We start from the raw sequence: 14,298 nt of genomic DNA on the forward strand, positions 1-14,298 counted from the left end.
GTTCTCTCCATACCTTTACAGCCCATTATTGCTTAGACAAGGCCGGAAGACAAGATTCCATCTTCGGCCAGTCTGTCTTGCGCAACCTATTTACAACTTGACATACCAACACCCTTCCGCCTGCTCGTTAGGGTTCAGGATGCCCTCCACCAAATTCCACCCCAGTCCTAGTGTCTTTGCACAACTGGGTACATTTGGTTAATATTCGGACATCCTCAGCTCGGTATTCACCCATATGTGAGGACTACCATCCTGCTTGTCCTGTGAGAAAGCAAGTGTTGCTTACCTGTAACAGGTGTTATCACAGGACAGCAGGATGTTAGTCCTCACGAAACCCGCCTGCCACCCCTTGGTGTTGGGTTCGTTATGTTTCTTATTTTATTTTTCGGCACTTCCTGTAGCTTTTAAACAAGACTGAAGGGGGACCCCTGCTGGCTGCAGGGTTAGTGCCATGCTGGGCATGCCCAGTAGGTGCCAGTCGAAGTTCTAGAAACTTTGACAAAAGTGTTCTGTGATTGGGCTCCATTCTGTGATGTCACCCATATGTGAGGACTAACATCCTGCTGTCCTGTGAGAACATCTGTTACAGGTAAGCAACTCTTGCGTATTCTTTACAATCCAGCAAATACTTAAGACCTGAATTAGGCCTCTGTCTGTGTCATGATGCTGGGTTTGATGGACTTTTGGTCTGATCCACTATACTGGCATGTCATGTCCTTATAGAAGAAATCAAAATGAGAAATTGAAGGCCCAAACTTTCAGGTATAGTGAAGACTTCACTCCCTTACCAACATTTTCTCTTTTTCCATCTGCTGGTAGAATTTGCTTTTTTTGGCCATTCCCCTACTTTTGGGACTGGTCAATGCTCCCCTTAAAGGGAACATGGGCTAAGCCCATCCCTTAAATTAATTGCCTAATATCTACTAATAGCAATGAAAATGTGTGTATGAAAAAATATTTCACCTAGGACAAGCAGGATGGTAGTCCTCACAAGTGGGTGACATCATCCGATGGAACCCAGCACAGAAAACATTTTTGTCAAAGTTTCTAGAAGTTTTGACCAGCACACTGAGCATGCCCAGCATGCCGCTATCCATGCGTCAAGCGATGTCCCCCTTCAGTCCCTTCTTTTCCGCAGTGCAGTTGCCTAACGGTTCGTGGAGCTCCTCTGTTTCTTATATTTTTACCACCATATCTGGTCTTTTCCTTGTCTTGTCCCCCTTCGCGGCTGGTGCCTCCTCAGTGTGGTAGGTTATTATTGCCTTTTTCAATTTTGGGGTTGATTCCCCAACTCCTCGTCCTACGGTGACTGCCGGTCATTGACCACACGCTGGGTGTTTTTTCATGGCGTTGATTGGTTTTTGTTTGCACCCCTAGTGCCCGGGGACCATGTCCATCACGGATCCGCATGAGGTTTGCATCCTCTGCTTGGGAGCATCACACGATGTCCATGGATGTCGTCTGTGTGACTAGATGACTCCCAAAGGCCGTCTGGCATGCCTTGATACAATGGAGAAACTTTTCAGTTCTTCAAAGTCTGCTCCTTCTACTCCTGCGTAGGGTCCCTCTATGCCGAAAGATTGTGGGGAGCCTCTTGCCATTCCTCTCCCTAGCTCTTGAAAGGATTGCGGGAACGGTGATAGATCCACAGTGGTCTCACCGCTCTCCTGGACATCGGGGTCCTCTGCTTCCTCAGTACTGGGGAAAGACCGGGCCAAGCACCATGGGAGATCCTGCAAGCATAGCCACCAGTCGCCGTTGGTGCATGGCTCCAGTTCTGGTGCGGCACTGGCGGCTGCCGGATCGCCACCGAAGCAACACCGGCCATTGGAGTTCCCATCCTCCGATGTCCCAGGCGTTCCCCACCGATATCGGTGCCAGGCACTGTGCCACCTCGGAGATCCGAGGAAGTGCCGGTGATGCCTCGTACCCCTCCCTCGGTCATGGCCACACTGGACTTTCAGAAGGAGCTGGACCGCAGGGTGCAGTCTGCGGTGCTCAAGACACTTCAGAGCGTCAAGCTGCCAGTGTCACCGGCCCCCGTACCAGTGCCTGAACCTTCGCCGTTGATTTTAGCACCTCTGCTGGAGCATCTGGACATCCTTTTAGGCGCCCTTCCAACGCAGCCAGTGCTCGAGGGGCCTTCGGTTCCTCAATGGCCACCGGAGCGATCCCGATTCTTGGGTCCTCCGAGGAGGATAATATGGCCGGTACCATGTTTCCTAGACCACAGTTCCCCGAGCCCCTGCCAGGTCCTTCCGGCCTCCCACGTCCGCTGGTCCCCTCGATTCCAGGGCTATCGTTGATTCCCGTGGTACCCTCAAGGCCTCCAAAGCCTTCAGAGCCCAGGGCTGATGCCCCTCATAGGCCTCGCCCGTATCGCGCTGGCCCTAGTGAGGAGGGAAGGGCCTTTCGACCCTTGGGGAGATGATTCCATGGAATCGTCCTCCAATTATTCGAATGACCCCCTCTTGGTGCCCTCCTCGCCAGAGGAACGGCGCCAGTTGCCCCCTGGGGGGGGGGTGGGGTGAAGCCATTCCCTTTCAATTGCTCACAGAGGAGGATGTATGACATAAGATGCTGGAAGTACTCCAGTTTGTCGATTCTCCTAAGGAGATCGTGGCGGCTCCCATCCATGTCCACTTAATCTTTTCAACTCATAATGATATTGGACACAGTGTGTCATAAGTGCTGTTAATGTCTGTGTGTAAATATGCGAGACTTGTGTTCATTCAATCTGACTTTCATCCTATGTGTGGTTCTTCCTATATTAAACCTTTGGGCATGGACATACCAGTGCATACACGACATGGTCCAAGTTAAAAGTAGTGATCGTTTTGCGATTTACTCTGTATTTAGACCCCGGATCCACCCATTGTACGCCCTCGATGCAATTCTCGCAATGTGAGCACTGCTCGCATTTAAAATGCCCAATATTTACTCCATCATGGTCTTCCCAAGACTGTGCATATATCAGTCTGTCCCTTTTGTTCCTCCCCCTTGTGGTGACTATCAGTGGGGATTCTTTGAAGTCATTGTGCAAGTGTAAAATATGCCAATGTTGGCGAATAGACTTTGCTATGACAGATGATGCCAGTAATGGCATAATATCCATGTATGAAACCTCCCACTCCATCTTTAAAATTTTTTTTCACAAAAAAAATGTTGAATCTTGCATTATAGATAACATCTATTATAATTGTTGTGATAAAAAAGCATAACACATTAGTGTGGGATTGGATTGAAATAAGATTGAAGATATTTATGGGAATAAAAACAAGAACTGAGGGAATAGCGTTGGAAGCATTATATGGTGAAGATTCCCTCCTAGAATCATAGTGTGTGTGTGGGTTATATGTCACTTGCATTTAAAGCATCAAGGCTTATAGCTAAGGGTAGCATTCTCTTTGCTTTCTGCTAAGGGTAGTAACTGCCACACCAGCAAGTTACCCTCATGCATGATTTTCTCATTTCCATCCTCTAGCCTTTAGAGATCCACAGTATTTCTCCCATGCCCTTTTGAATTTTGACTGTTTTCATTTTCATCATCTCACTTAAATTTTGATTACTGGACATATTGATTTTGGTAATCAAAATCAGAGTAGTAATTTGCTACTCATTTTAAAGTGAATTTGTTTTATTAGTTTTAGCACATTTTGATGTTACCTAAATTTTTGTAATAGTTTACAATTCATTAAATATTCAATTTAAAAATTGTAAAATGGATAATCTAAAAAGCAGAGACCAAACTTCACCAGATGAGTGTTGGAAAACAGTGCATAAGCTTGTAAAATTTGTATTGATCCTGTATAAGTAAACTAGCATGTTTTTTTTTGGGTTTTTTTTTAAAGTGATCATCTTTCCTGGTATTTTATAGTTCCACAGTGTTGTCAACATTACAGAAGTCAATAAAACACATCTCTGTGAATCTACACCAGAGGTGGGCAACTCTGGTACTTGAGAGCCACGCAAACCAGTCGAATTTTCAGGGTATCCATAATGAATATACATGAGAGATTTACATGCACTCTGCCTCAGTTGTGTGCAGATCTATTTCATGCATATTCATTAGGGATATCCTGAAAACACAACCGGAATTGCCCACCTCTGATCTACACTCTACACTAACAAAATCTGAAAAGGAAAAACAAGAAACATAGAAGTGAAGGCATAAAAGGCCCAAACAGTCTATCCAGTCTGTCCAGCAAACTTATGGTAGCATCTGCCACGCCATACAGGTTGCCCCCATAATTAGTTTCCCAAACCTTCAAATTCAGCGCCGCCTTTGGTTGCTGTCTGTCCAAACTCCCCGTCACTTCCTGCCATTGAAGCAAAGAGCAATAATGGAGTTGCATTAACAGTATGAAAACCCATTGGTTAAGGGTAATAACCGCCACACCAGCAAGTTATCCCATTGGTTAAGGGTGGTAATTGCCACAACAGCAAGTTATCCCATTGGTTAAGGGTGGTAATTGCCACAACAGCAAGTTACCCCCATGCATTCTTTTCTTCATTTCATTCTCTAGCCTTTATGGAACCACAGTATTTATCCCATGCCCCTTTGAAATCTTTCACCATTTTTGTCTTCACCACCCTCCTTTGGAAGGGCATTCCAGACATCCACCACCCTCTCTGTGAAGAAATAATTCCAGAGGTTTGTTCTGAGTCGTCCTCCCTGGAGTTTCATTTTGTGACCCCTTGTTGATCTCCTCTGCACCTCCTCTCCTCCAGGGTATATATATTTAGGTCCTTCAACCTCTCCTCATAAGTAATGTGATGGAGGACCCCACCACCATTTTTGTCACCTTTCTTTGGACTGCTTCCATCCTGACTCTGTCCCTTAACCGGAGTGAAGGCTATGTCAGCTGTACCTCTGTATATAAACAAATGCTAAATTAAAAAAAAAAAAATGAGATGTGGCCTCCAGAACTGAACACAGTACTCCAGGTGAGGCCTCACCAAGGACCTGTACAAGGAGATTATCACCTCCTTTTTCTTGCTGGTTATTCCTCTCTTTATGCAGCCCAGCATTTTTCTGGCTTTAGCTATTGCTTTGTCACATTGCTTCACCATCTTCAGATTGCTAGTCACTATCACCCCAAGAACCCTCTCTTGCTCTGTGTAAAATAGCCCTTCACCCCCATCACATACAGCTCTTTTGGATTACCACACCCCAGATGCATGACTCTGTACTTCTTGGCATTGAATCCCAGTAGCCATATCTTCGACCACTGTTCAAGCTTCCTTAAATCACATCTCATTCTCTCTACTCCTTCCAGCATGTCCACTCTGTTGCAAATCTTAGTATCATCCGCAAATGGACAGACTTTACCTTCTATCCCTTCCGCAATGTCACTCACAAAGATACTGAACAGGACCGGTCCCAACACCGATCCTTGTGGCACTATACACGGTTCTCTCTTCAGAATAGGTTCCATTTACCATCACATGCTGTTTTTTATCCGTCAACCAGTTTATCCACGCCACCACCTTGGTGCTCACTCCCAAGCTTCTTATTTTATTCACAAGCCACCTATTTGGGACTGTATCAAAAGCTTTGTTGAAATCCAAGTAGATCATATCGAGCACTCTTCCTCGATCTAATTCTTTAGTCATCCAATCAAAAAAATCAATCATATTTGTCTGACAGGATCTTCCCCTGGTGAATCCATGTTGCCTCTGGTCCAGCAATCCTCCTGACTGTAGATAGTGCACAATCCTTTCCTTTAACAGTCTCCATTACTGTATTTTTCACTCCATAAGGCGCACTTTTTTCCCCCCAAAAGTGGGGGGGAAAATGTCTGTGCATCTTATGGAGCGAATATAAAAAAAAAATTTGAATTAGCTACAACTCCCCACCCTCCTGACCCCCCCCCCCCCCAAGATTTGCCAAAAGTCCCGGTGTTGGGATCGGTGGTCCAGCGGGGGTCCTGGGAGCGATCTCCCCCCTCTCGGGCATTTGGCTGCCAGTAATCAAAATGGCACCAGTGGCCCTTTGCCCTTACCATGTGACACAGGCCTAGGTAAAAGGCCACCGGTGCCATTTTGATTACTGGCAGCCAAATGCCCGAGAGGGAGAGATCACTCCCAGGACCCCCGCTGGACCACCAGGGACTTTCAGCAAGTCTTGGGAGTCAGGAGGATGGGGGTTGTAGCTAATTCAATTATTTTTTTTATATTCGCTCCATAAGATGCACAGAGGAGCCGGTTTAGCCCACCATTATTATTATTTTTTAAATTTTTCCCCTCTGGATCCCTAGGTGTGTCTTATGGAGCGAAAAATATGGTAATTTTCCCACCACCATGATGAGGCTAACCAGACTGTAGTTTCCAGGCTCCTGTCTGCACCCACTCTTGTGAAGTGGGACCATCACTGCTCTTCTCCAGTCACTTGGCAGAACTCCCATTTCCAGGGATCTGATGAACAGGTCATGCAGCGGACTTGCCAGCTCATCTCTGAGCTCCCTTAGTATCCTGGGATGAACCTAATCAGGCCCCATTGCTTTGGCCACTTTATTTTCCTAGCTCTTCCCATACATTATGTTCTGTAAACAGAGTTTCGTCTACTCTACCCCCATCCAAAGTCTTGTTAACTAGCGACAGTCCTTCTCCATGGTTGTCTTTAGTGAACACTGAGCTGAAGAATTTGTTTAATATTTCTGCCGTTTCTTCGTCTCTCTCCACACATTAATTCTTGTCACCTTTCAGTTTCACTATACCACTTCGAACCTATCTCCTTTATCTGATGTATCTGAAAAATGTTTTGTCACCTCGCTTTACCTCGTTGGCAATCCTTTCTTCCTCTTTTCTTTTTGCTTTCTTGATTTCTTTCTTAATCTCCCTCAGTTTCACCAGATATTCTTCCCTGTGTTCTTCTTTTTGGGATCCTTTATATTTCTTGAATGCTGTCCTTTTTGCTTTATTTTATCAGCCACTTCCTTTGAGAACCAGATCGGTTTCTTATTTCTTTTACTTTTGTTTACTTTTCTCACACACAGATTTTGTTGCCTTTGTGCTCCTTTTAGTTTGGCCCACTGTTGTGACACCTCTCTCATTTCCTCCCAGTCTTCTAGTTCTACCTCCAGGTACGTCCTCATTTTGACAGTCTGTATTTTTGAAATTCACTGTGTATTATCCTCAACATTTTTTTTAGCTGTTCTCTTTACATCTCTGGCAGTTTATTATGAAGTTCTCAAGTATAATTCAGTGAATTGTTGACTAACTTTTTAAATTCTTACATTTGTATTGCAGATGTGCTGAAAGACATTATGATACCAACAAATTTAACTGCAGAGGTAAGTAACTACAATGCTTGGTTGTATTTTTGGTGCACTTTATTTTTAGTTAATCTTTTTGCTGAGCATAGATTTTAAAAAATGCTTTATACAATATATATTAACTCATATATATGTGTGTGTGTATATGTGTATATATATATATATATATATAATGTGTGTGTATGTGTGTACCATATTTTTTTCGCTCCATAAGATGCACCTGACCATAAGATGCATCTAAGATTCAGAGGGGGAAAATTAAAAAAAAAAAAAAAAAAAATTTGTGCTAAACCGGCTCTGTTCCCGGGCATCTGTGCGTCTAATGGAGCAAATTAGGGGAGTGCATAACATTTTTTTTTCTCCCCATTTTGTTTTCGGATCTGGGGAGGGCCATTTCGGTCCACTCCCCAGATCAGAAAACTTTTATCTTTCTCTTTCTGTGGGAACCTCATCCCAACCCTTTAAATTAATTAACAACCCCCCACCCTCCTGACCCCCCAAGACTTGCCAAATTAATTAACTACACCCCCCCACCCTCCTGACCCCCCCAAGACCTGCCAAAAGTCCCTGGTGGTCCAGCGGGGGTCCAGGAGCGGTCCGGGAGCAATCTCCTGGACTTGGGCTGTTGACTGCCAGAAATCAAAATGGCGCCGACGGTCCTTACTATGTCACTGGGGCTGACCAATGGCAGCGGTAGCCCCTGTGACATAGTAAGGGCAAAGGGCCGTCGGCTGCCAGTAATCACAGGGGCTACCGCTGCCATTGGGCAGCCCCAGTGACATACTAAGGGCAAAAGGCCATCTGCGCCTTTTTGATTACTGGCAGCCAACTGCCCAAGTCCAGGAGATTGCTCCCAGACCGCTCCTGGACCACCAGGGACTTTTGGCAGGTCGGCGGGGGGGGGAGGTGTTTGTTAGATTTTTAGGTTTTTTTTATATTCGCTCCATAAGACGCACATACATTTTCCCCCCACTTTTGGGGGAAAAAAGTGTGACTTATGGAGCGAAAAATACGGTATGTATGTGTCATATTTTAGAAATTTAGTACTGAGTATGTAAATATTTTGGATCTTCCTGCAAATGTGTTGATTACTTGGTGGTGAATATTCAGATATTTTAGGGGTGTATATTTTTTAGATTATAATGTAAGCTAAAATCTGTTGTGACCCATAAATAACTTGTATTTGATCTAGTACAAGTAATGCGTATACCAATTTAAAATCTCAAACTTTTCTTCCATCATGTATTAAATGTTAGTTTTTATTTCTTGTGAATTTGACCACTTGGTTAATTTGAATTGCCATACTAAAAGAATCTTTGTACTACAGTTGCACAGTATCCTTTTGAAGATCATAATCCACCCCAGCTAGAGCTTATCAAACCTTTTTGTGAAGATCTTGACCAATGGCTAAGTGAAGATGACAATCATGTTGCAGCAATCCACTGTAAAGCTGGAAAAGGACGAACGGGTGTTATGATTTGTGCATATTTGCTACATCGAAGCAAATTTTTAAAGGCACAAGAAGCCCTAGATTTCTATGGCGAAGTACGGACCAGAGACAAAAAGGTCAGTGTTTAATGCTTCAGTACATTTTTGGGAGTCTTTTTATATTGGATATTGACAATTTTAACTAGTTCAAGTCTTTGAAATTAATATGGAAGCACTTGAGGCTACAGGTAAGCATATTCACCATTTCTGTTACCTCTCTACTAGTTTGTACTCTGTATAGAGACCTTCGTTTTCAGTTTCTATTTTATTTATCCTGGGAATTTCAATGTAATTAAAAAAAATAACAAAAAACAATGAATTTGTTTTTATGTTGTTTGTTATAACAAATGAATTTGTTATAACACATAGGAGAAAAATCAGTGGAAAAGTGAATTTTTCCACTGATCGATTTATTTATCTTTTGTTATTGCATTGACATTTTCTTAGGACAAGCAGGATGGTAATCCTCACACATGGATGACATCATCGGATGGAGCCCAGCACAGAAAACTTACGTCAAAGTTTCTAAAACATTGACTGGCACACTGAGCATACCCAGCATGCCACACGTCCACTCGGGGTCCCTCTTCAGTCTCGTTTTTTCCATGAAGCTTTCATCTCATGGTTGTGGAGCTCTGCTCTTTTCATCATATTTTCATCATCTTTTTTGTTTTTCCTGGTCTATTTCTGAATTCCTGCACCGGGGTACCCTCTTCTTCCCAGTCGGTGCCTCGGTAGGGCAACGCGGTAAGATTTTTTCTTCCTTGTGGACTATTCCCAGTTGTTGCTCCTCGATGGCCACCGATCATCGACTGCTCGCTGACTCTTTTTATGGCAGTGTCCGGTTTTTTGCTGATGCCTCCACGAATTCACACGAGGTCTGTATCCTCTGCCTTGGTGCATCTCGCAACATTCAGGGGTGCCGTTTTTGCAATCAAATGACCCCCCAAGGGCCGTCATGTCACTCCAGATAAGATGGAGAAACTTTTCAGGTCCAAAAAATCTGATCCATCGACTCCGGCGTTGGGGAACCGATGGGCACAGAATCCTCACTGTCAAGTCCACCGGGGCCCTCTCGGGAGAGAGGTGCTGGGCATAGGCCATCATTGGTGTCATCGCATTCTAGGATGTCAGGATCATCTGTCTTCTTCGGTCCCGGGGAGATACCGGGCTGATCACCGATGGAAGACCCGTAAGCGTCTGCACCGGCGGCTGCCGTGATGCCCCCGAAGCAATCCCATGGAGAGGAGGCATCGACCCCCATCGAACCCGGGAGACCCAGGCATTTCCCACTGATACTGGTGCCGGGCACTGATCTCCCTTGGGGCTCCAAGGGAGTTCCGGAGACGCCTTCTCCATCTTCTCCTCCATCCGTTCTGTCTTCAGCAGATTTTCAAGAGGAGCTGGACCGCAGAGTGCAACTGGCGGTGATCTGAGTCCTGCAGGGCATCAAACCACTGGCTCCACTGGTGCCGGAGCAGGCACCTGCGATGTTGGCACCATTGCTGGAGTGCCTCTGTCCTCCTGGGTGTCTTGCCTATGCAGCAGCTGCCGGTGCCCGAGGATCCATCGATACCTCCGGGGCAATTCCTATTGTAGAATCCGAGGAGGAGGATGAGTTGTTGCGGCCCACAGCACCGTTGGGGTCCTTGGTACCATGTCTGGTGTTTCCCGGTCCCTCAGTGCCTAAACCGAGGGGTCTGGGCAGAGGCCCACCATGGGGGTCCCCGGGGGACTTCAGTGAGGAGGATGCCCCGTATGACCCATGGGGGATGATATCTCCGAGTCTTTCCCTGATGGCTCAGAGGACCTTCCTTCGGACCTGTCCACTCCTGAGGAGAGGTGCCGGACCCCGCTGGAGGCCTGACCTTTGCAGGCTTTGTCCGGGCCATGCCGGAAGTCATTCCTTTCCAACTCCTAATGGAAGAAGATGCCCGACATAAGATGCTGGAGGTCCTCCAGTTTGTCCTCCAGTTTGTCGATGCCCCAAAGGAGGTGGTGGATGTTCCTGTCCACAATATATATAAGGAGTTACTCCTTCGGATCTGGGAGCACCCCATATCTCTTCCTCCGGTAAATCAGAAAACAGATGCAGTCTGTTTAGTACAGCAGGCCTTTGGGTTTGAGAGGCATTGGCTCCGACATCAATCAGTAGTGGTGGAGTTGGCTCTCAAGAAAGCCAAGCTTTCAGCACCCATGCATCTGTGCCCCGTGGTCAGGAGCACAGGGCATCGGATGCCTTAGGTAGGAAGTTGTTCCAGGGTGCTATGTTGATTGCCCATATCGCTTCCTACCAGCTATACATGACCCAGTATACTCAGAACCTTTGGAAGCAGGTTTAGGAATTGTCTGACTGCCTCCCCCAGCAGCAGCAGGATGCCTTTTCACAGTCGCCGAGCAAGGTCTGGAGTATTGTAAACACAAGGTATGGTCCACCTACGATGTGTTTGAGATGGTGGCTAAGTGTGGCTTCGAGCCTGCTCTGTACTGGTGAGAACCAGTTTGGGGACAAGATGGGAGATGCAGTGGCTCAGTTGTAGGATCACCATGAGACACTTCAGCATCTCTCGGCCAGTACTTCAGACCCGCCATCCTCCACCAGGAAATCTTCGAGTCAGGGACTCAAGAGGTCCTTCAACTGACAGAAGAAATACTATCCTCCTACCTCGCATGCTCGAACTCCACACATGAGCTCCTGGGGCTGCTCTAGGCAACAGCAGACCCCCTAGACATCAGCCAGCACCCCAGCTTAGCCCCCCTACAAGGTTTGACTGGCTCCGGTGGAACATAAGCCAATCCACAGTACCCTCAATGCTGGGCTCTCCAGTCAGAGGTCGGATGTGGTCCTTTGCGGACTGCTGGCCCCTGGTTACCTCGGACCAGTGAGTCCTCTCCATTCATCGAGTGCACCGGTTGAACTTCCTGGATGTCCCCACTGACACCCCCCCCCCCCTTCATCTTGGGGCCAGTCCTCCCATCAGGAAATTCTCTTGGCGGAGCTCTCTGCCCTTGTAATGGTCAGAGTAGTCAAACCTGTACCACTGCGGCAGCAAGGGTGGGGATTCTACTCCCGCTGTTTCCTGATTCCAGAGAGTTTAAGGGGACTCTGTCCCTTCTTGAATCTTAGAGCCTTAAACAAATTTCTGCAAAAAGAAAGATGGTCTCGCTGGGCACACTGATTCCCCTCCTGCAAAGGGGGGGGGGGGGGGAGACTGGCTTTGCTCCCTCGATCTCAAAGACGCACACGCCCACATCAAGATCTTCCCCAGTCACAGGCAGTATCTGCAGTTCCTTGTGGGTGAGAGGTACTTCCAGTACAGGGTGTTGCTGTTTGGCCTTGCTTTGGCCCCTTGGGTCTTCACCAAGTGTCTGGCAGTAGTGGGTGCGCACCTCCGCTGGCTGGGGGTGCACGTTTCCCTACTTGGACGATTGGCTGGACCAGAATGCCACCAGGAGGGGGGGCGCTTTGCTCCTTATACTTGAGCATTCGGGTGCTGAAGTCCCTCTGTTTTGTCATCAACAACCCGAAGTCCCATCTTACCCTATCGCCTAAACTGAGCTTCATTGGTGCCTGGCTGGACATGGCTCAGGCCCGGGCCTATCAGCCTTGCGATTGGGCGCTTGCTCTGGCGTCTCTGGCGAGTCTGGTTCACTGAAGTCTGCAGGTTTCGACCTGCCTCTTGCTTCACCTTCTGGGCCACGTGACCGCATCTGTCCATATTACTCCTTTCGCTCGCTTGCATCTGCGCAGGGCTCAATGGACCCTGCGGTCTCAGTGGCGGCAGGCCACCCAGGACCTTAGTATATGCATCCGCATCACGCTGCCTCTCCAGATTTCCCTGTCTTGGTGGGAGAGACTTCCCAATCTGGAGCAGGGGGTTCCTTTTCAGTCTCCCCACTACCCTGGTTGTGCTTACTACAGATACATCCACCTTGAGCTGGGGTGCGAATGTGGGTTGCCTCAGCACGCAAGGTTTATGGTCTGCTCAGGAAGCTCAGTGCCAAATCAACTTTCTGGAAATGCAGGTGATCTGCTACAATCTTTGGCCATTCCAGGATTGCTTATCTAACAAGGCGGTCCTGATCCAGACCAACAATCAGGTAGTGATGTGGTATATTAACAAGCAGGGAGGTACAGAGTCATTCCTCCTGTGTCTGGAAGCTGTTCAAATTTAGTCATGGGTGCAGACCCAGGGTATTCTGCTCCGTGCCATGTACCTGGCCAGGCTGGAGAATGTGGTGGCGGACTGGCTGAGTCGAGCACTCCGACCCCACAAGTGGTCCCTGGATCAAGCAGTGGTGGATCACATCTTCCATCTCTGGGATCCCAGACATAGACTTCACCTCCCCCTGCAAAAGCAAAGTGAGGCATTTCTGCTCACTGTTCAAGGGTGATGGCAAACCAGCCTCAGACACCTTTGCCCACCATTGTGGCAAGGGCCTTCTGTATGTGTATCCTCCGTTTCCTCTGGTAATGAAGACTCTCCTGAAGCTCCGGCAGGACAAGGGGGGACCATGATTCTAATTGCCCCTCGTTGGCCGAATCAAGTCTGGTTCTCGCCCCTGCAGGATCTCTCTGTCAGAGAACCGATCGGTCTGGGGACCTCCCCCAACCTGATCATGCAGGATCAGGGCAGGCTGCGCCATCCAAACCTCAGGGCTTTATCTCTGATGGCTTGGATGTTGAAAGGCTAGTTCTGTAGCCACTTGATCTCTCTGACAACATGTCTTGGGTCCTGGTAGCGTCCAGGAAGCCTTCCACCAAGAAAGACATGGTTTAATGGAACAAAGTCAGCATGGCTTTACCCAAGGCAAGTCTTGCCTCACAAATCTTCACTTTTTTGAAGGAGTTAATAAACATGTAGATAAAGGTGAACCGGTAGATGTTGTTTATTTGGATTTTCAGAAGGCGTTTGACAAAATTCCTCATGAGGCTTCTAGGAAAAGTAAAAAGTCATGGGATAGGTGACGATGTCCTTTTGTGGATTACAAACTGGCTAAAAGACAGGAAACAGAGAATAGGATTAAATGGACAATTTTCTCAGTGGAAGGGAGTGGGCAGTGGAATGCCTCAGTGATCTGTATTGGGACCAGTACTTTTCAATATATTTATAAATGATCTGGAAAGAAATACGAGTGAGGTAATCAAATTTGCAGATGATACAAAATTATTCAAATCACAAGCAGATTGTGATAAATTGCAGGAAGATTTTGTGAGACTGGAAAATTGGGCATTCAAATGGCAGATGAAATTTAATGTGGATAAGATGATGCATATAGGGAAAAATAACCCATGCTATAGTTACACATTTTAGGAGCTACCACCCAAGAAAGAGATCTAGGCGTCATAGTGGATAATACATTGAAATCGTCTGTTCAGTGTGCTGCGGCAGTCAAAAAAGCAAACAGAATGTTGGGAATTATTAGAAAGGGAATGGTGAATAAAAGGAAAATGTCATAATGCCTCTGTATCGCTCCATGGTGAAGACCGCACCTTGAATACTGTGTACAATTCTGGTCGCCACATCTCAAA

At 46.7% G+C, this 14,298-nt stretch overlaps 1 protein-coding gene across 1 annotated transcript in view; it reads left to right on the forward strand.

Annotated features, from left to right (window-relative positions):
- Window positions 1-14,298, forward strand: part of PTEN (phosphatase and tensin homolog) — a 251,174-nt gene that overhangs the window by 144,997 nt on the left and 91,879 nt on the right. Inside the window, exons 4-5 of the mRNA XM_029609813.1 lie at window positions 7,252-7,295; window positions 8,605-8,843. Coding sequence (XP_029465673.1) covers window positions 7,252-7,295; window positions 8,605-8,843 — 283 coding nt within the window. The remainder of the gene's footprint in view (window positions 1-7,251; window positions 7,296-8,604; window positions 8,844-14,298) is intronic.

The sequence above is a fragment of the Rhinatrema bivittatum genome, chromosome 7 (genome assembly GCF_901001135.1).
Source record: "Rhinatrema bivittatum chromosome 7, aRhiBiv1.1, whole genome shotgun sequence".
Classification (NCBI taxonomy): Eukaryota; Metazoa; Chordata; class Amphibia; order Gymnophiona; family Rhinatrematidae; genus Rhinatrema; species Rhinatrema bivittatum.